Source organism: Anomaloglossus baeobatrachus, chromosome 2 (assembly GCF_048569485.1).
Source record: "Anomaloglossus baeobatrachus isolate aAnoBae1 chromosome 2, aAnoBae1.hap1, whole genome shotgun sequence".
Taxonomy (NCBI): domain Eukaryota; kingdom Metazoa; phylum Chordata; class Amphibia; order Anura; family Aromobatidae; genus Anomaloglossus; species Anomaloglossus baeobatrachus.
Window position 1 is genome coordinate 296,679,734 of NC_134354.1, and position 23,191 is coordinate 296,702,924.

Consider the following 23,191-nt stretch of genomic DNA (forward strand, 5'->3'; position numbering starts at 1 on the left):
CTATATAGAACTGGCCACAACCCCTCTCGAATACACAGGTCAGAGCATTCAGAGCCTTCCTAGGTATTCTATGCTGCTACAGAAGATTTATCTCTAACTTCGGCCTGATAGCAGCCCCTTTGACAGACATCCTTAAAAGAACGAAGATGACCATGGCAAAGCGGCATAAGCGGAGTCGGCTTTTCCTGAACTGAAACTGGCTCTCTGTAGACAGCCAGTGTTGGTGCCACCAGACTTCTCAAAGGAGTTTGTGCCAGACGGATGCATCTGATATTGGCCTGGGCGCTGTCCTGTCACAGAAGATTAACAGGGCGGAACATCCTGTAATGTTCCCAAGTCGAAAGCTGTCCTCGTGTGAGAGGAACTACTCCATCGTAGGGAAGAAGGGCTTGGCTATGAAGTGGGACCTGCAGGCATTCAATTATTACTTATTAGGCCAAAAATGTACTCAGAGCAACCATGCCCCGCTAAGATGGATGCACGAGAGGAAGAGGAACAATGCTTGGGTAACTAGGTGGTTCTTGGATGTCCAAGATTTTAGTTAGCAGGTGGAGCATTGTCCTGGGAAACTGCAAGAGCTGCCTCAGAAGTTGTCTGACTGGAGGTGGAAAGACTTCTGGTGTTGTTCTATCTCTACTAGAGACAAAATGTTGCACAATATAAGCTGTTAAACCCATGCTATCACATGGACTGTATATTATGTTTGTTCACTTGTTTGTCTTTATGCCAAAGGAAAGGCTGTTCTTCCCCCCTTATACTGAAAGTTTATGAAGTTTAAGGCTATGTTCACACACTGCATCTTTTTTTAACCACAAATATGCAGCATTTTTGGCCCAAAAAAACACAACAGCGGCAAAAATGCAGAAAAAAACGCATGCTTTTTTCACAAGTTTTGCCCAATGCATTTTTTAAGTCAATTCTATTGACTGGAAGGGCTCAAAAACACTGGCAAAAACGCAATACTAATTGACATGCTGCATCTTGGGTGCGTCTTCAAAAATGCAGCGAAGATGCAGCCAAAAAAGATGCACTGTGTAGACAGCAAAATATAAATCTCATAGACTTTGCTGGGAGAAGGAAATGTATGCATTTAGGTGCATCTTTGTGACCTCAAAGATGCACCAAAAACAAAGAAAAAAAAAAATAAAGTGTGTGAACATAGCCTAAAAAACCTTCCTGTTTGCACTTAGGACCTTGTGACTATGAACAAAGTGAAATCCCTACAGCTCCCATATTTTTTTTTTTATTTTTTTTTTTAATTAATTGCACCAGTCATGAATCCAAAATATTATTAAATAAAAACATTAAAAACAACTTTAAAAAAAGGAGTCTTGATTTAAAGTCTATGGTTTTGTTCATGACTTCTTGCTAACATGCATTATTCAGTAGATTAACAAGAGACAAAAGGATCTGTTTGCAGATACAGTGCCTTGCGAAAGTATTCGGCTCCCTTGAATTTTTCAACATTTTCCCACATTTCCGACTTTAAAGATAAAAATGTTAATGTTATGGTGAAGAATCAACAGGTGGGACGCAATTGTGAAGTTGAACGAAATTTATTGCTCTTTTTAAACTTTTGTAAAAAATAAATAACTGAAAATTGGGGCGTGCAATATTATTCGTCCCCTTTAAGTTAATGTTTTGTAACGCCACCTTTTGCTGCGATCACAGCTGCAAGTCACTTGGGTTATGTCTCTATCAGTTTTGCACATCGAGAGACTGAAATTCTTGCCCATTCTTCTTTTGCAAATAGGTCGAGTTGAGTGAGGTTGGATGGAAAGCGTTTGTGAACAGAAGTTTTCAGCTCTTTCCACAGATTCTCGATTGGATTCAGGTCTGGACTTTGACTTGGCCATTTTAACATCTGTATATGTTTATTTGTGAACCATTCCATTTTAGATTTTGCTTTATGTTTTGGATCATTGTCTTGTTGGAAGGCAAATCTCTGTCCCAGTCTCAGGTCTTTTGCAGACTCCAATAGGTTTTCTTCAAGAATGGTCCTGTATTTGGCTCCATCCATCTTACCATCAATTTTAACCAACTTCACTGTCCCTGCTGAAGAAAAGAAGGTCCAAACCATGATGCTGCCACCACCATGTTTGACAGTGGGGATGGTGTGTTCAGGGTGATGATATGTTGCTTTTACGCCAAACATATCATTTAGCATTGTGCCCAAAAAGTTCGATTTTGGTTTCATCTGACCAGAGCACCTTCTTCCACATGTTTGGTTTATCTCCCAGGTGGGTTGTGGCAAGCTTTAAATGACACTTTTTATGGATATCTTTGACAAATGGCTTTCTCCTTGCCACTGTTCAATAAAGGCCAGATTTGTGCAGTGTACGACTGACTGTTGTCCTATGGAGAGACTCTCCCACCTCAGCTGTAAATCTCTGCAGTTCATCCAGAGTGATCATGGGCCTCTTGGTTGCATCTCTGATCAGTCTTCTCCTTGTTTGAGATGAAAGTTTGGATGCACGGCCGAGTCTTGGTAGATCTGCAGTGGTATGATACTCCTTCCATTTCAATATGATCGCTTGCACAGTGCTCCTTGGGATGTTTAAAGTTTTGTAAATCTTTTTGTAACCAAATCCGGCTTTAAACTTCTCCACAACCGTATCACGGACCTGCCTGTTGTTTTCCTTGGTCTTCATGATGCTATCTGCAATTAAACAGAACACTGAAACTATCACAGAGCTGGTGCATTTATACAGAGACTTGATTACACACAGGTGGCTTAAGGGGGCTTTACACGGTACCGTGTTTTTCCAAAAATAAGACCTCCCCCAAAAATAAGCCCTAGCAGGGATTTTCAGCATTTTCGGAGAAAGGCTTAAATATAAGCCCTCCCCCGAAAATAAGCCCTACTCCCGGATCAATAATGAAGTGTCCATGCAGCTAAAAAGATACAGATACTGCAGGACACTTCATTATACACAGCGGCACCTGGCAATTACACTCACCAGACACCGAGCAGAGGACATGCAGTGATCACACCAGATCTCACACACAAACATCGGATCGCACACACAGTCAGATCGCACAAACAAACATCGGCTCACACGCAAACAACAAATCACACACACACACACACACAAACATCGGATCGCACACACATCGGATCGCATACACACTCACCTCATCCAGTGACACCGATCTCTTCTCGCCTGGAGATTCCTGAGAGGCAGTGCGGTGCAGCGTGACGAACAGGACCTGCGGCCGGACACGTGACTTGCTCTCATTCTCTGCTGCCATAAGTGCTGGATGTGATGTGATGTGATGTGATGTGATGTGGTGTGTGTGTGTGTGTGTGTGTGTGTGTGTGTGTGTGTCTGCAACCGCTGTGTGTGTGTGTGTATATGTGTGTCTGCAATTGGCTGTGTGTGTGTGTCTGCGTTCGGATGTGTGTATCTGTGATCGGCTGTGTGTGCCTGCGATCGGATGTGTCTATCTGTGACAGCCATCTGCTGTGTGTATCTGTGATCGGCTGTGTATGTCTGCGATCGGATGTGTGTGTCTGTGATGGCTGTGCGTGCCTGAGATCTGCTGTGTGTGATCTGCTGTGTGTATCTGTGATCGGCTGTGTGTATCTGTGATCGGCTGTGTGTATCTGTGATCGGCTGTGTGTGATCTGCTGTGTATATCTGTGATCTGCTGTGTGTCTGTGTGTGATCTGCTGTGTGTATCTGTGAACGGCTGTGTGTGTCTGCGTTCAGATGTGTGTATCTGTGATGGCTGTGCGTGCCTGAGATCTGCTGTGTGTGATCTGCTGTGTATATCTGCGATCTGCTGTGTGTGTATCTGTGATCGGCTGTGTGTGCCTGAGATCTGCTGTGTGTGATCTGCTGTGTATATCTGCAATCTGCTGTGTGTGTATCTGTGATCGGCTGTGTGTGCCTGTGATCTGCTGTGTGTGATCTGCTGTGTGTATCTGTGATCGGCTGTGTGTGCCTGCGATCTGCTGTGTGTGATCTGCTGTGTATATCTGTGATCTGCTGTGTGTGTCTGGGATCTTCTGTGTGTGTCAGCATGTCAGCTAGCAGCAGGGTAGGACGGCGTGCAGCACCGACCGGAGATCACAGGAGGACCTGGGAACCACGCAGACGTCCTGGTCTGGTGAGTATGAGTCTCCTGGGAAGTGGGGGGTCTGCTTTTTTGGGGGGTAAACTTACCTCCAACCGTGTTTCTCCAAGAATATGACCTCCTCTAAAAATAAGCCCTAGCGCTTTTTTGGGGGGCAAAAAAAATATAAGACAGTGTCTTATTTTTGGAAAAACACGGTACGACATCACTAATGTGGAGTCGATGGGGGTCACGGAATTTGTGATGCACATCCAGCCGCATTAGCGATGTTGTTGCGTGTGACACCGATGAGCGATTTTGCATTGTCGCAAAAACGTGCAAAATTGCTCATCGGTGACATGGGGGTCCATTCTCAATTATCGTTACTGCACAAGTAACGAAGTTGTTCCTCGTTCCTGCGGCAGCACACATCGCTCCGTGTGACACCGCAGGAACGAGGAACCTCTCCTTACCTGCCTCCCGGCCACAATGCGGAAGGAAGGAGGTGGGCGGGATGTTCGTCCCGCTCATCTCCGCCACTCCGCTTCTATTGGGCGGCGGTTCAGTGACGCAGCTGTGACGCTGAACGAACCGCCCCCTTAGAAAGGAGGCGGTTCGCCAGTCACAGCGACATCGCTAGGCAGGTAAGTATGTGTGACGAGTCTGGGCGATGTTGTGCGGCACGGGCAGCGATTTGCCCGTGTCGCACAACAGATGGGGGCGGGAACGCACGCTAGCGATATCAGTACCGATATCGCAGCGTGTAAAGCGGCCTTTAGACTACATTCACACTTCCGTTGTTTTCCATCAGTTACAATCCGTCATTTTGAGAAACAACTGAACCCTGCAGAGCTTCAGTTTTTTCCCCTTAGACTTGAATTAAAGACGGATTGCGACTGATAGCCTTGCGTTGCATCCGCTATGCGACTGATCAGTCGTGAAATGACTGATAGTCGGGCAGAAGCAACGCAAAATGTAACTTTTTTGTAGCGTAAAAAAAAACGCACCGCGCAAGATTCCATCGGCATCCGTCATGGTTATAATAAAAGCCTATGGGCGCTGGAATCCATTGGAATCCGTTAAATGGCTGATTCTGGCAACGGATCCGTTTTTAGTAACAAAGCATGCTCAGAAGTGGAAATTCCTTTCTGGTTAGTACAAAATTCTCTCTCTGTCTGTTGGTCGGTCTCTCTGTCGATGTGGTCTCTCGCTCTGTCGGTCGGTCTCTCTCTCTGTCTCTCCCTCCTTCATACTCACCGATCACAGATGCGGCTTGGCGCTGAACAGCTGTCACACTGCTCCGGCGACTTCTCCTGGTTTTGAAAATGCCGGACGCTCATTACTCCATCTCTTATTCACTGCTTCCCCCACCCACCAGCGCCTATGATTGGTTGCAGTTAGACAAGGCCCCACGCTGAGTGACAGCTGTCTCACTGCAAGCAATCACAGACGCCGGTGGGCGGGTCTATATCTTGCAGTAAAAATAAAAAATTAAATAAAACGGCGTGCGGTCCCCCCAATTTTGATACCAGCCAAGGTAAAGCCACATGGCTGAGAGCTGGTATTCTCAGGATGGTGAGCCCCATGTTATGGGGAACAGCCCAGCCTAAAAATATCAGCCAGCAGTCGCCTGGAAATGCCGCATCCATTAGATGCGACAGCCCCTGGACTCTATCCGGCTCATCCCGAATTGCCCTGGTGTGGTGGTAATCGGGGTAATAAGGAGTTTATGGCAGCCCATAGCTGCCATTAAGTCCTAGATCAGTGATGGTAGGCGTCTATGAGACACCCCATCACTAAAACTGTAGTAAAAGTAAATAAACACAAACACCAAAAAATCCTTTATTTGAAATAAGACAAAACAAATCCTCTTTCACCACTTTATTAATCCCCAAATACCCCTCCAGGGCCGACTTAATCCACACGAGGTCCCACAACGCTTTCAGCTCTGCTACATCAGAAGCTGACAGGAGCGGCTGTAGAACACTGCCGCTCGCTGTGAGCTCCAAGGAGCAACTGAAGTGAGTTGCACGGTCAGCGGTGACATCACTCAGGTAGTGCCGGTGTGTGTGCTGTTATGATGGGGGCGGTAGAGCCTGTGTGTGTGCGGTGATGATGGGGGCGGTAGTGCCTGTGTGTGCGCGGTGATGATGGGAGCGGTAGTGCCTGTGTGTGTGCGGTGATGATGGGAGCGGTAGTGCCTGCGTGTGTGCGGTGATGATGGGGGCGGTAGTGCCGGTGTACGCGGTGATGATGGGGGCGGTATTGCCGGTGTATGTGAGCGGTGATAGTGGGGGTGATAGTGCCGTGTGTATGTAGTGATGATAGGGGCGGTAGTGCCGGTGTACGCGGTGATGATATGGGGGCGGTAGTGCCAGTGTGTGCGATGATGATGGGGGCTCTCTCTCCCCCCCCTTTGCCAGGTAACGGATCCTTTTTTTTAACGAATCCGTCCCATCTGTTGTACCAGAATCTACAACGCATCAGTCAAATCAGCCACAAAATGTATTGTGACTGATGCAAAACAACGGAAGTGTGAATGTAGCCTTATATTTATCATTATCAGTCATTTAGGACAACATTAGATTATTCAGAGATCCTCAATGAAGTTCTAGAGTGAGTTTGCTGTACTGAAAAGTAAAGGGGCCGAATAATATTGCACGCCCTAATTTTCAGTTATTTTTTAACCCCTTCAGCCCCCGGGCATTATCCGTTTTTCCGGTTTTTTGTTTTCCTCTTTCTTCTGAGAGCCGTACATTTTTTATTTTTCCGTCAATCTTCCCAAATAAAGGTTTGTTTTTTGTAGGACGAGTTGTAGTTTTAAATTAAACCATAAGTTTTACCATATAGTGTACTGGAAAACAGCAAAAAAATTTCAAGTGCTGAAAAACTTCAAAAAAAGTGCGCTCGTACAATAGTTTTTGGGATATTTTATTCACCATGTTCACTATATGGTAAAACTGATGTGTTGCTGTGAAACCTAAGGTCGGTGCGAGTTTGGAGACAAAAAACATGAATAGGTTTACTTGTATCTAAGGGGTTAAAAAAAATTCACAAGCTTGTCCAAAAAAAGTGGCGCACGATTTGCGCCATATTCCGAAACCCGTAGAGTTCTCATTTAGTTTCGAAGTCTATGGCTCAGTGATGGCTTATTTTTTGTGTCTTGAACTGAAGTTTTTAACGGTACCATTCTTGCGCAGATGCTATGTTTTGATCGCCTGTTATTGCATTTTGTGCAAAATTTGCGGCGACCAAAAAACATAATTTTCGTGTTTGGAATTTTTTTGCCGCTACACTGTTTAACGATCAGATTAATTGATTTTATATTTTGATAGACTGTGCATTTCTGAACGCGGCGATACCAAATGTGTGTATATTTTTTATTTCTTTAACCCTTTAATTTTCAATGGGGCGAAAGGGGGTGATTTGAACTTTTAGGTTTTGTTATTTTTCTTTAATTTTTTAAAACTTTTTTTTTCTTTTTTTTTAATATTTTACTAGGTCCCTTAGAGGGCTGTATGGATCAGCAATCTGATCGCTCTTCCATTTCTCCAGATCACAGCTACACAGCTGAGATCTGCAGATATGCTGCTTTACTTTCAATGCCGGCACTATTCCGGTATTGAGAGAAAGTGACTCATGTTAGCTACAGGCGTCATCACATGACCCTGTGCTACCATGGCAAGCACTGGAAGTCACGTGATTATGTCATGTGACTTCCGATGGGGGCGGGGTATGTTATCGTTATGGCTGCGCACATATACATCTCACTGCCAAATTCTGGGGTAAGGGGTTAATAGTCGCGGGTGGAACGCGATTGCACTGGAGACTAGCAGGCACACATGTCAGCTGTTGAAATCAGCTGATATCTGCGCTGATCGTTGCGGCCTCCCCACGGCAGGGGGCGGAGATTAACCTCACACGATCCATGACGTACCCAGTACGTCATGGGTTGCTAAGGGGTTAAAAAAGTTTAAAATAAGCAATAAATTTTGTTCAACTTCACAATTGTGTCCCACTTGTTGTTGATTCTTCACCATAACATTAACATTTTTATCTTCATGTTTGAAGCCTGAAATGTGGGAAAAGGTTGAAAAATTCAAGGGAGTCGAATACTTTCGCAAGGCACTGTATGTAGTTCTGCATATGATCTAGATCTGAGATCTAGTGACAATCTCATACAACATTTTATAAGATAGATATTTTACACTATTTCCAATTTTAGAGGAGTTTAAACAATTAAAAAAAAAATTCTACCTTTCCAACTTATTTTTTTATTAATATCTTTAGCAATTTAAAAAAGTGTATATACACTTTTAAATTATGTTGAAATAGATAGTGAAGTAAATTTTTTTACAATTAATAAAAAATCCAATCTGTACACCAAATCTATGGTCATGGAAGACTGCTTTTAAATCTCACCTTTGCACTAGTTGCACAATGCTCTGTGTATTCATAAAGAAAACCTCACGTTCAGATTTACGATTCAGTGTAGCTGCATGACTGTCCAATATATTTGCAATCTGTGTAAAAACAAAAAAAAAAAATGTATATACATTGTTAAAGAATAATTTACAAAAAAAATAAAAAAAGGAAATATGACAAAATATTCTAGAGAATCTCTAAACTTATCAACTAACGCAAGCATTAGAGGAGCGATATCAAAATAACATCAGATTTTATATAGAGGAGCCACTGAAGCAAAAAGCTAGTCAATTCTAAATATCTGGGGTAGGTAATTTAATAAATGGATGGCCCAAGTCTACACCTTGATAATGTGTCCTTGCTTACGCTTACAAGAAGTTGAAGAAACCTTCTAAAACTTGCCGTATTCATACCATACAGACGACCACAGTGCTCAACCCGGCTAATTGTTTCACATCAAACTGCCCTATTCTTCTCCCCCGAACATCCCCTCTTGGGGAAGAGTTGGTAGGACCCAAGACACATCAGATAGTTACCTGGTCTCATCGATTGGTATGTTCTGACAACTTTCATCTAAAGCATATGGGTACCTTACAGGTCCGAGACAGAACGCATAGAAGTGCTGGTAAGCGCAAAATGGCCGTTATCCAGAGACTATCTGCATCCTTCCGTAAACCTGCTCGCTGCCAATATGTTTTTATGAAGCACAAATAAAGAAATAAATTGTATATACTGCATACTACTGGTAAGTGCACTCTCTTTCTACTTTTCATGGACCTTAAAGCGAACCAATCACCAGGATTTTCCTATATAACCTAAAGCCAGTGCTATACTGGCGCTATCACGCAGATTCTATACATACCTTTAGTTGTCAGATTGGATGTATAGTTTTTGGAATACAGGTAAGTTACATAAATGTACAGTTTTTTTGATTGGTAGCAGCTGCCTAATAGCTGATATGTGGGTGGGGCTTTGCTATCTATTCCTAGCCCTGTCTGCTGGTCTCTGTAGATGAGAAAACTGTATGGGCTCCTTCCAGGTCCTAGAGTCCTTTCTCTCACGTGATAGGGGCGTGTTAGAAATGCAGACCATACAGTCTAACATCTACAGAGGCCAGGCAGACACAGGGGCTGGAATAGATAGCAAAATCCCACATATTAGCTATTTGGCAGCTGCTATCAATCAAAAAACTGTACATTTATGTATCTTTACTTGCTTGTATTTCAAAAACTATACATCCAATCTGACAACTATAGGTATGTATAGAATCAGCATGATAGTGCCAGTATAGCACTGGCTTTAGGTTATATAGGAAAATCCTTGTAATTCTTTCGCTTTAAGTCTGGCCATACACATTATATAATTACCTACAGACCAAAGGCAGATTCAGATAAATTTGGTGAAATGTGCTAAGAATCTGATCTCTTGATGGTTATACACACACACACACACACACACACACAAGATTAGCAACATTGATAGATTTTTAAAATAAATTGAATCAATCAGTCACTAGTCAATTCAAAAAAGTTCATTTTTTATTCTCATTAATGTGCACTCTGCACCCCATCTGAACAGAAAAAAAACCGGAAATGTAGAAATTTTTGAAAATGTATTAAACAAGAAAAACTGAAATACCAGATGGTCATAAGTAGTCAGACTCTTTGCTCAGAAACTCATAGTTAAGTCACATGATGTCCATTTCCTTGTGATTCTCCTTGAGATGGTTCAACTCCTTGATTGGAGTCCAGCTGTGTTTAATTAAACTGGTAGGACTTTATTTGGAAAGACATACACCTGTCCATATAAGACTTTTCAGCTCACAGTGCATGTCAGACCAAATGACAATCATGAGGTCAAAGGAGCTCAAGGAGCTCAGACAGAATTGTGGCAAGGCACAGATCTGGCCAAGGTTACAAAATAATTTCTGAAGAACTCAATGTTCCAAACAGCACAGTGGCCTCCATAATCCATAAATGGAAGAAGTTTGGGACCACCAGAACTCTTGCTAGACCTGGCCGTTCAGCCAAACTGAGAAATCATGGGAGAAGAGCCTTGGTGAGAGAGGTAAAGAGGAACCCCAAGATCACTCTGGCTGAGCTCCAGAAATGTAGTAGAGAGATGGGAGAAAGTTCCACAAAGTCAACTATCACTGCAGCCCTCCACCAGTCGGGCCTTTATGGTAGAGTGGCCCAACGGAAGCCTCTCCTCAGTCCAAGACATATGAAATCCCAACAATGAAAGATAGTGGTGGCAGCATAATGATATGGGGGTGTTTTTCAGCTACAGGGACAGGATGACTAGTTGCAATTGAAGGAAAGATGAATACAACCAAGTACAGAGATACCCTGGAAGAAAACCTCTTCTAGAGTGCTCTGGACCTCAGAATTCACAAAAGGTTCACCTTCCGACAAGACAGTGACCCTAAGCACACAGCTAAAATAAGAAAGGAGTGGCTTCAGAACAACTCTGTGACCATTCTTGACTGGCCCAGCCAGAGCTCTGACCTTAACCCAACTTAAGCAGGTCTTATCTACAACAGACCTCAAGCAACTCAAGAAGAAAACCGACGAATACATCTCGGACTTCAGGAAAACACTAGAAGCAAAGAAACGTAACAAGTTCTTACGAGACCAGGAGGACTACGCCCAGGGGTCCGTCTATAGATGGCGCTCAGGGGAATCCTCCTCCTTTTCACGACGTCCCCCTCGGTACACAGGCTACTCCTCCTCCGGCAGCTCGGATATGGACTCCCGACCCAAACGCCAACAGCCGAGTTTTTTAGGCCAGCGCTGTCCTCCCATAAGAAGACGAGGAGGGGGCACAGGCGGGAATCGCAATTACCGGGAAGACAGAGTTTGGACGAGGTCACAGGTAACTATAAACTAATATATAACATCTCCTCGTATAGCCTGTCCCCTATTGAGCATTCAGTCCTCCAGAAAGGTCTATCGTTCAGCCCTACTCCTCTATACGATACATTTACAGTACAACAAGAACTGGACCGCTTTTATAGGTCAGTGCGACTAAAAACGCATTTTACAATACCGACAATGCTAATAATGTGGATACTGATCTGTTGACTTTTCCATCTTATTTTTCACTCAAAGCTCTACAACTTAGAACACATAGTTCTTACATGCCCCCTAGGACCTATCACCCAGTTGAAACTTTTGTTTCACTGGTTTCCCATGACATCGAGGAATTAAATAGACAAATTCACGCAGGTGAATTCCATATCAAAAATAATCTATCAGTGGATGAGTCCAGAGCCCTCCGGAGTCTTAGGGAAAACCAGGCTATCATCATCAAGCCAGCCGACAAGGGCGGAGCTATCGTTGTCCTAGACCGACAGTATTACATTTCTGAGATCATGGGTCAACTGTCAGACAGGTCCACCTATGAACTGGTCACCCAAGATCCTACCAACTGGGATTGCCTCCCTGATTAGAACCACGGCCCAACACTATTTTGAACATGGTATAATAGACCATAAACTAAGAGATGTTCTCAATAACCCACACCCCATTACCCCCATCTTTTATACTCTCCCCAAAGTGCACAAACATTTCACCCATCCTCCCGGTAGACCCATAGTGGCTTCTACCGACTCTGTTCTTTCACCTTTGGCCAAAACAATCGAAAAAATCCTATCACCTTTTGTCCCTCTGACTCTGAGGTTGACTCTGAGGTTCTCATGGATTTACACCAGGTTCCTTGCACATCCCTTCTTATGACATTGGATGTCAATTCAGTATACACCAGCATAAATCACAATGACGGCTTACAGGCCGTACACTGATTCTTTGAAAAATGTACTACCCTACCGGCCGACAATAGAAACTTTTGCATAGATTTACTCAAGATCATCCTGGAAAAAAACTTTTTCCTATTCCAGGATCAATTTTATGTTCAGCGTAGGGGAACCGCGATGGGCTCCAACGTCGCGCCCCCCTACGCTAACATCTTCATGGCACATTTTGAAGACAGGTACATACATTCCCATCCTCTGATTTTGCATCACGCCCTACTGTGGCGTCGATATATTGACGATATATTTTTGATTTGGGACGGTGACCTTGTTTCTTTGACTACACTTTACGAAGAAATTAACACATTTTTACTAGGTTTAACATTTACCATCCATCATAGCACTGACAGAATTTCTTGGATTGTATGGTTATCAAAAACAATGATGGCATTATCACAATTGACATTTATGTTAAGCCCACGGACAAGAATAGCCTCCTTCATTTCACGAGAAATCACCCGAAACATACTAAAAATTCCCTACCAATAAGTCAACACACCAGGATTGACCGTATAGTCAGCAACGAGGATGTCCGCACCGTAAGACACAGAGAAATGAGCAATAAGTTCAAACAGCGAGGGTATACTGATAACATAGCCACTAAAATTACATCTCGTCCATATATCTCATCAGTACAGTTTGATCATATTCCTATGATAAATACATTTCATCCTTTTTCCCCACTAGTCAAGAAAATTGTGTTGAAACATTGGCCGCTTCTGGGCCTCGCTTATCCACTGATTAATGAGTTTCAGGCACCCCCCCCCTATTCTGCTACAAAAAGGTCACCTAACATCAGGGATAAACTTGTTCGGCCGATATAGGCCCAACCACCCATGTCCCCAAACAGAAATTTCTCAATAACCCACAATTTGGTACCTTCCCATGTCTCGGATGCGCACAATGCTCCAACGTCACCAAGGGGTGTTCCTTTACACATCTCAGAACTGGTAAATCCTTCCCTATCAGAGACTTTTTCACCTGCGACAGCTCCTTTGTTGTTTATTATATCAAATGCCCCTGCGGTCTCGGAAATGTTGGGGAGACTACCCAACATGTCCGAGGCCGCATCAACAAGCACAAATCCGACATAAGATGCGGACGTACTCTGTTACCCATTCCCTCCTACTTTATATCAGCGGGACACAGGATTTCCCAACTAAGATTTCAGGTTATCGACCATGTGGGCATCAACCGTAGGGGGGGGGGGCGATAGGGTCAAACTGCTCCGCGAAAGAGAATCACGATGGATTCATACCCTGGGTACCCTTGAACAACATGGGTTGAATCGCAAATATGAGCTGGGTTTCTAATGATCGTTCTCAATGTATTCACCATGTTCATTGTCTAACATGTATTAATGATATGTTTTTTCCTCTATGCATATATGCACGTCAACACCTGCATATACTTACTGCGGCTCACCATCTGGTAATCATGATGATGTTACTCCTACAATCTTCCTGCTGTTTTATTTACATTTCTGATGTTGTACTAATTAACACTGTCAACACGGTTATAAAGTAATTATATGTAAAATGGGATATTATATGCATCATCTTCCCATTTGCATCTTATTTCTAACATATGCACTCCAGTACCCGCACATATTCCTTATGGGTCATCATCTGGTTCACATGATGATGTTACCCTTAAATAATTTTCCTATTACTGTCTGTCTTTATATTCCAGACATCAGTAATATTCAGTGTATACAGTGTTACTTTGTTCCTTATATATTCATATTATATGTGCCAATTTTCCCATCCGCTCTCTAAATCCCCCTTTTCCTTTTTTACAGAATTAGCACCATCCCTGTGGTAGGGCACGCATGTCACTCCTCCAAGCCTCATTCAGCCTATCACCTGCCCTAGCACTGAAGTATTGCCTCCGTTCCAGGACTATTTGCCAGCACCACCATGTGACCTCCTAGCACGCCCTCCTAGATACGTGGTGTGCGCTCCACCACCTCTCTTAAGTAGTGACGCGCGCTGCCATCTGTGACTCACTGGATCGATTGTAACCTCCCGCGCATGCGCGGTACACCGCACTCCCTGCTCCATTGATTACCGTGTTACACGCAACCGGAAGAGACGTCGCGGCACCATCCCCGTTATATACAACACTCTCTTACATGCTCTAAACCCCACAGGAAGCGCGGTTTACCCCCACAGAACCACAGGCTCATGGTAAGTGGCTCATCTAGATACCTTTGGACTCTTTTTCATTATGATGTTTCCCACACTAAACTTACTTCCTTTCTCTTCCACCCCTAGCCAGTAGTTACCTGGACTTGTGCCACCATACCCTATGGATCTTCTCCCAGGCTAAACCACTGAAGTCATTGGTATAAACCCCCCTCTCCACCTTCACCTTCTTTCCTCTCTCTATAAACTTCCCTTGCTATTACCTTTTAATCTTTTAACTCTATAATTATTTCCTATACAGTCAGGCAACCACCTGGATTGGTATCTATTTGCCTTATTATCCGCCATACCCGCAGACCATATTGTGGCCCCTAGCCCTTGGTCTTGATATATCATCCCAGGTATACTATATCCAAAACTCTCTCTAACCCACTATGTTACAGGAGATTTTCCCCTCTTCCTCCCCCCCTTTTCCCCTCTCTCCACTATTCACTGCCTTCCATTTCTGTCTTTTACCTCTTTCTCTTTTTTCCTATTTTTCTCCATATCCATTATATGGCACAGTTACATCCTTTCTGGAACCCCAGGATCCCTATATATCAGATTACGCCAGAGGCATACTTTAACACTGGTGACTACTGAGGTAATTATCTTCCCTGTTTTCCCTCTACACTAATGGCATACCATTCCTCTTTCGGACCATATTTACTTTGCACACAGGTCTCTTGCCATATGCATAAATTCTGGTGAAACCTAAACCTCCTGTGTATGACCTTGAGTCACCACACTGCAGCTCTCACAGGAACATTGGACCTGATGTGCTCATCTGATGACAGGTACCTCCTGCACATCCTTCTGTACTGATTTAGGATCAACATCATTTAACTAGTATATAATATGCTCTCTCCCTTTCAGAGTTACCTACCACCTACAGTGCATCCCCATATAGGTTGTCCTATATATCACTATTAATTCCTTGATTTAGCATATGGTACGTCCTTACAGCAACTATTTGTCTTGATTGTTTACGTCTTTAGGATTCATTGGATATAACTATTTACTCTCTTACACGACAGGTCGAGCTCACGTGTTTGTATCTCACATACCTACCCATTTCCATATCCTGCTGTTCTTTCTCTAGGTGAGCTGCTTTGCCATGCATGCCATACCTGGCTTTGTCTCACCACTAATATGATAATGCATAAGTATTCTTTCATATGGGTGTATATATGCATATACGTTTTTCACATATCCACGTCATCCACGTACGGCACCTACTCCTACTACTCTCATTCCCTATTCCCCGTACGGTGATTTGTACCCAAGAGTCTATACCATTGTCTCTCCATTATCCCCTTGTACTTTAATATGTGTCATTTGTACTTGAATATGCTTCACTACCTATATTGATGGATGTCCTTTTGTTCTGTTTCGTTTTTTTCCACACTTGTAAATATTAAATCTAGTCTGTCCGACCTGAGGAAGGCCGATAGGCCGAAACGTTACCTGGCGGACCCTTGGACAGCACCTTTTTTTCACTTTTTGCACTAACAAAATAAAAGAAAAGGATTTTTGACATCAATTCTACTGTGTTTTCTTGTCTTTATGGAAAATAGTTAGTGTGCCGGAGTTACTCTATGTTTTTGTCTAATTTCTCCTGAGCACCTACGTGAGGGGATGCGAGGTTTTTTTCTTATACACTAGAGCTCTGACCTTAACTTAATTGAGCATCTCTGAAGAGACAGGAAAATGTCTGTCCACCAATGTTCACCATCCAACCTGACGGACCTGGAGAGGATCTGCAAATAAGAATAGTAGAGGATCCCCAAATCCAGGTGTGACAAACTTGTTGCATCATTCCCAAGACGACTCATGGCTGTACTAGCTCAAAAGGGTACTTCTACTCAATACTGAGCAAAAAGTCTGAATACTTATGACCATGTGATATTTCAGTTTTTCTTGTTTAATCAATTTGCGAAGATGTCTAAATTTATTTTTTTTTCTGTCAAGATGGTGTGCAGAGTGTATATTAATGAGAAAAAAAGGAACTTTTTTGAATTTACCAAATGGCTGAAATGAAACGGAGTGAAAAATTTAAAAGGGGTCTGAATACTTTCCATACCCACTGTATATATACAGATTAAGCCATACAAAGTTCCTTGACAAATTATTCATACAATATGAACTTTTTTTTTGTTTTAAATATTTTATTAGGATTTTATGTGATATACCAACACAAAGTAGCAAATATTTGTCCAGTGTACAGGAAATGATACATTATTTTACAAATATTTAAAAAAATATAAATCTGAAAATTGTGTTGTTAGCTTGTATTGAGCCCCCTGTAGTATTCAGCTCCCCTAAGGCCCTGTGCGCACTAGGAAATGGAATTTTCTTAAGAAAATTCTGCAGGCTCTTAAAGATTTCCGCACCTGCGGGAAAAAAACCCGCAAAAAATCTGCATCGAAATTCGCATGTGGTATGTTGCGTATTTGTTGCGGATTTGGTGCGGAATTGCTGCAGGTTGTTCCCTGCGGGATTTTACAGTTCTCCCTGCTCCTGCTCCGTGGTGCTGAAGTCTCCGGACTCCGGTGCTCTGCTGTTTGCGGGTCAGATGTGCATTCCATAACTGCATATGCATGAGCTAACCTGGAAGCAGGAGAGCAGTGTCCGGAGGCAGCCTCGCAGGAGAAGGTGAGTATAAGATTAGCGGTGACTTTAGTCAGCTGATGTGCAGTGACCGCTGGAGTCCTCCACCTGGAGTCCTCCACCTGTCACTACAAAGCACATCAGTGAAATCACCGCTGATCCCGGCGGCTCACTTCACTTGCGTCCTGACCCTCACAGTGAGCAGTCATGGTCTATGGAGCTCACTGTGAGTGCCAGGTGTAGCAGAGCTGGAAGCGTCGTGGGACATCTTGTGGATTACGTCGGACCTGGAGGGCTGTTACTAGGGGTTAATAAAGAGGTGAAAGAGGGGGCTTTTTTGTCTTTTATTTCAAATAAAGGATTTTTGGGGTGTTTGTGCTTATTTACTTTCACTTACAGTTTAGTGATGAGGGGGTGTCATATAGACGCCTGCCATCACTAAACTAGGACTTAGTGGCAGCTATGGGCTGCTGCCATTAACTCCTTCATTACCCCGATTGCCACCACATCACGGCAACGGGAAGAGTCGGGAAAAGTCTGGGACTGTCGCATCTAATGGATGCAGCAATTCTGGGCGGCTGCTGGATGATATTTTTAGGCTGGGAGTCTCCCCATAACGAGGGGCTCCCCATCCTGAGAATACCAGCCCCCAGCTGTGAGGCTTTATCCTGCCTGGTTATCAAAATTGGGGGGGGGGCCGCACGACTGTGTTTTTTTTAATTATTTATTTATTTTACTGTACGCTATAGACCCGCCCACCAGCGGCTGTGATTGGTTGCACTGAGTCAGCTGTCACTCAGCGTGGGGGGGTGTCTGCCTGCAACCAATCACAGCCACTGGTGAGCAGGGAAGGAGTGAATACGAGATGGACTAATGAGCGGCCGGCTCTGGAAGATCAAAGAGCTGCCGCGGGAGCAGTGTGACAGCCGCCCGGTCATCGGTGAGTATGAAGCGATTGCTCCTACCCCTTAGGGCCAGATTCTGTTCCCCATAAACTATATATGGGTAGCAGCATCTGGCCAAATACCGGGGATCAATCCTCTGCCGACCCAGAGTCAGCAGGTGATTGATCTGCCAGCCCTCGAAACCGCAGGGACCTGCGGAAAAGAAGTGACATGCAATTGTTTTTGCTGCGGGAATCCCGCAACAAAACATGCAGCTGTCAAAATCCGCATTGTGCGCACAGCATTTTTTTTCCCCATAGGATTTGCTGGTGAATCACTGCAGAGATGTTATGAACATTTTCTGCAGCGAAACATGCAGCAAATCCACAGGTAATCCGCAGGAAATTCCGTCTAGTGTGGTACTTAGTATGGTACTCCTAAATAAAATTTGAAGTGATCAATTGCCTCCAGAGGTCACCTAATTAGTAAATTGAGTCCACCTGTGTGTAATTTATTGTCAGTATAACTACATCTGTTCTGTGAAGCCTCAGAGGTTTGTTTGAGACCAAGTAGCATCATGAAAGCAAGGCAAATGTAAAACGCTGACAAAATATTGAATGTGTAAACGTGGCCTTAGTCATATACTTCATAAATTTGGCTTTCTTGAGGGGCAAGAAGAAAGTCCTTTTTGAAAGGAAACTAGATGCTCTGGTCAGATGAGACCAAAGTAGAACTTTTCTGGATAAATGCAAAATGTGTTGTATGACAAAAAAACTAAATACATATCACCCTGGAAACTCTAACATTTAACATGGTGGCAGCATCATGCTGTGGGGATGCTTTTTTTCAGCACAGACAGGGAAGCTGTTCAGCGTTGATGGAAAGTTGCATCATTATCATCACACATCACAAATACTTTAAACTCTGTGCTGGTATATTACATGAAATATGTTGTGGGTATAATGTGAAAAATTTCAAGGGGTATGTATACTTTTTCAAGGAATTGTACACTGCAGTATAAGGTAGTGGAAATCCTTTCTAAGGATACCTTTTTGATCACTATCTGGTGCTCTCTTGCTGAAATTCATCTTTCATTCAAATGCAAATTATCTCTGCAAGTACATTCGAAGGTGTATCAGTGCACTTGCAGTCCTCAGCTCCTCCCTGCTTCTTTATGCCAGTGTCAGCCCTCCTTGATGATTGACAGTGGAGACAGAGGCCCTGCTACATAACGTCACCTTTGCTTTCAACTGTCAATCATAAAGCAAAGGCTGTTGCAGGTGGAGAGAAGCGAAGAGGATTTGAGGACTGCAAGTTCACTTATGGAGCGAATAATTTCATGTGAATAAAAGATGAATTTAAGAGCAAAGTAGCAACAGATGGTGAAGAAACAGGTATCCTTGGTTGGTTTTATACTCCACTATACACCAATTTTAAATGTTAAGGTAGGATACAGTCTAGTTGGAATATGGCTGGAAGTATGCAAATCACATACTTTGGGTCACAGGTTCCCGTGCTCCCGGAACTGGAGAATCCACACAACATGCAGTGAGTGTTATGTGAGGATTCACAAGGCTGCAGTCACAGAGGGCAGACAATAACACTAACGAATCAGGTCAGTGTACTCCAGGGAGGGCTGTTTTAAGACTGGCTTGCACTATGCCGGTCTTAAGCCATCAAACCCTAGGAATCCATCTTTTTCTGCTGTGATGACCAATCTAACAGCTTAATAATGAAAAATGCACAATCTTGTACATGGAAACATTACCTGTTGACTTGGAAACTGGCACAAAACAGAGGTGATATTACTGGCATACTGCGCCATCTCTTTTTTTATTGCCTTTTCTACATTTGGTGGAATACGCCCTGATACACTTGTCATGATGTCCTGAAGTTCAAGCAGGGGAAGTGATGGATCCCTGAGAGTTTTCATTAGTCTTTCAACCGAGTCTTTTACCTACAGAGAAGAAAATTCTAAACTGAATACGGTTTCATTTAAAAGGCAATACTAAATATACTATCCTGTAAAACAAATACCAGCACGATATCCTTTAATGTTTAAGAAGACAAGGTTTTTCCAAGAAGAGTATTGGAAGAGACTTTTCTGATTGAATGGTATCTGTATTCAGGTTGCCATAAAAATATGGCCATATGAGTGTATTATAAGGCAGAGTTCACCTGTCCGTGTTGTAATTGATGGTATAAAGATGGCGTCCATATGTAGTCCATTCATATCATGGACCCATTCATTGAAATCACACTAAGGGATTCACTCACCCCACAATTCTATATACAACGATCCTTTTTGCACAGTTTTGGGTAAGCTTTCTACTTAAAAAAAAAAGTGGACTGCAAATAAATGCTCTTATCAATTCAGGTTTTACTGATTATATGATCGAGCAAAACTACAGAATTGACAATGCAGGTCTAAATTCTGCATCGGCACAGTCAGGTCTCAAAGCTGAAGTTTCAGCATACCAAGGAAAATGACATGTCGGATAAGGTCACCTATCAAAAAATACTAGCACACATATGACATCATTAGATGACCTAATAACAACACACAACTCCAGGGTCTGAAGTCTTGTGTAGTGAAGAGTGCTACCCAGAACTACAATCTTTTCTTTTGACAGCACGACTGCAAAGAAATGATGCAAATGTGTGCTAGAGTCAGCAGAACGGCTGTAGAATAGAAGTGTTGTTTAGGAAAGTCTGTGTGCGTGCCTCTGGATAAGTGCCTCATAAGTGTCAGAAATATACCAGAAATGAAATGTAATTCTATGGCCTAACTCTCCATGGTCCCCATTCATCTCTGATTCTGACAATCCATCTGTCTCATTCACAGGTATGACCGTCCAGTTGTTCTATGCATCTGAATTTCCTGACTTGACTTTAATCTCCTCACCTGCATACACATTTAAAGTCCCTTTGCTTTTGGTATGACCGTCCAGTTGTTCTATGCATCTGAATTTCCTGACTTGACTTTAATCTCCTCACCTGCATACACATTTAAAGTCCCTTTGCTTTTGGTATGACCGTCCAGTTGTTCTATGCATCTGAATTTCCTGACTTGACTTTAATCTCCTCACCTGCATACACATTTAAAGTCCCTTTGCTTTTGGTATGACCGTCCAGTTGTTCTATGCATCTGAATTTCCTGACTTGACTTTAATCTCCTCACCTGCATACACATTTAAAGTCCCTTTGCTTTTGGTATGACCGTCCAGTTGTTCTATGCATCTGAATTTCCTGACTTGACTTTAATCTCCTCACCTGCATACACATTTAAAGTCCCTTTGCTTTTGGTATGACCGTCCAGTTGTTCTATGCATCTGAATTTCCTGACTTGACTTTAATCTCCTCACCTGCATACACATTTAAAGTCCCTTTGCTTTTGGTATGACCGTCCAGTTGTTCTATGCATCTGAATTTCCTGACTTGACTTTAATCTCCTCACCTGCATACACATTTAAAGTCCCTTTGCTTTTGGTATGACCGTCCAGTTGTTCTATGCATCTGAATTTCCTGACTTGACTTTAATCTCCTCACCTGCATACACATTTAAAGTCCCTTTGCTTTTGGTATGACCGTCCAGTTGTTCTATGCATCTGAATTTCCTGACTTGACTTTAATCTCCTCACCTGCATACACATTTAAAGTCCCTTTGCTTTTGGTATGACCGTCCAGTTGTTCTATGCATCTGAATTTCCTGACTTGACTTTAATCTCCTCACCTGCATACACATTTAAAGTCCCTTTGCTTTTGGTATGACCGTCCAGTTGTTCTATGCATCTGAATTTCCTGACTTGACTTTAATCTCCTCACCTGCATACACATTTAAAGTCCCTTTGCTTTTGGTATGACCGTCCAGTTGTTCTATGCATCTGAATTTCCTGACTTGACTTTAATCTCCTCACCTGCATACACATTTAAAGTCCCTTTGCTTTTGGTATGACCGTCCAGTTGTTCTATGCATCTGAATTTCCTGACTTGACTTTAATCTCCTCACCTGCATACACATTTAAAGTCCCTTTGCTTTTGGTATGCTAACCTGCTGTTTTACTGTTGTATAATTAGTTAAATCCTGTCTGTTTGTTTTTTTTTTTTCTCTTTGAGTGCTTCCTACCTGTTTGTAATTCTTTCCTGTGCCTCACCCCTGCTGGTCAGCTGATGTTCATCTGGGTCAATGAGACATGTATATAAGTACTGCACTAGGTCTATGACCGTGGTCTGTGTGCGTGCCTCTGGATAAGTGCCTCATAAGTGTCAGAAATATACCAGAAATGAAATGTAATTCTATGGCCTAACTCTCCATGGTCCCCATTCATCTCTGATTCTGACAATCCATCTGTCTCATTCACAGGTATGACCGTCCAGTTGTTCTATGCATCTGAATTTCCTGACTTGACTTTAATCTCCTCACCTGCATACACATTTAAAGTCCCTTTGCTTTTGGTATGACCGTCCAGTTGTTCTATGCATCTGAATTTCCTGACTTGACTTTAATCTCCTCACCTGCATACACATTTAAAGTCCCTTTGCTTTTGGTATGACCGTCCAGTTGTTCTATGCATCTGAATTTCCTGACTTGACTTTAATCTCCTCACCTGCATACACATTTAAAGTCCCTTTGCTTTTGGTATGACCGTCCAGTTGTTCTATGCATCTGAATTTCCTGACTTGACTTTAATCTCCTCACCTGCATACACATTTAAAGTCCCTTTGCTTTTGGTATGACCGTCCAGTTGTTCTATGCATCTGAATTTCCTGACTTGACTTTAATCTCCTCACCTGCATACACATTTAAAGTCCCTTTGCTTTTGGTATGCTAACCTGCTGTTTTACTGTTGTATAATTAGTTAAATCCTGTCTGTTTGTTTTTTTTTTTTCTCTTTGAGTGCTTCCTACCTGTTTGTAATTCTTTCCTGTGCCTCACCCCTGCTGGTCAGCTGATGTTCATCTGGGTCAATGAGACATGTATATAAGTACTGCACTAGGTCTATGACCGTGGTCTGTGTGCGTGCCTCTGGATAAGTGCCTCATAAGTGTCAGAAATATACCAGAAATGAAATGTAATTCTATGGCCTAACTCTCCATGGTCCCCATTCATCTCTGATTCTGACAATCCATCTGTCTCATTCACAGGTATGACCGTCCAGTTGTTCTATGCATCTGAATTTCCTGACTTGACTTTAATCTCCTCACCTGCATACACA

At 42.9% G+C, this 23,191-nt stretch overlaps 1 protein-coding gene across 1 annotated transcript in view; it reads right to left on the reverse strand.

Annotated features, from left to right (window-relative positions):
* ACACA (acetyl-CoA carboxylase alpha) overlaps nucleotides 1-23,191 on the reverse strand; it is a 776,656-nt gene that overhangs the window by 567,638 nt on the left and 185,827 nt on the right. The window contains exons 21-22 of the mRNA XM_075335853.1: nucleotides 19,744-19,932; nucleotides 8,482-8,582 (exon numbers count right to left, since the gene is read on the reverse strand). Coding sequence (XP_075191968.1) covers nucleotides 8,482-8,582; nucleotides 19,744-19,932 — 290 coding nt within the window. The remainder of the gene's footprint in view (nucleotides 1-8,481; nucleotides 8,583-19,743; nucleotides 19,933-23,191) is intronic.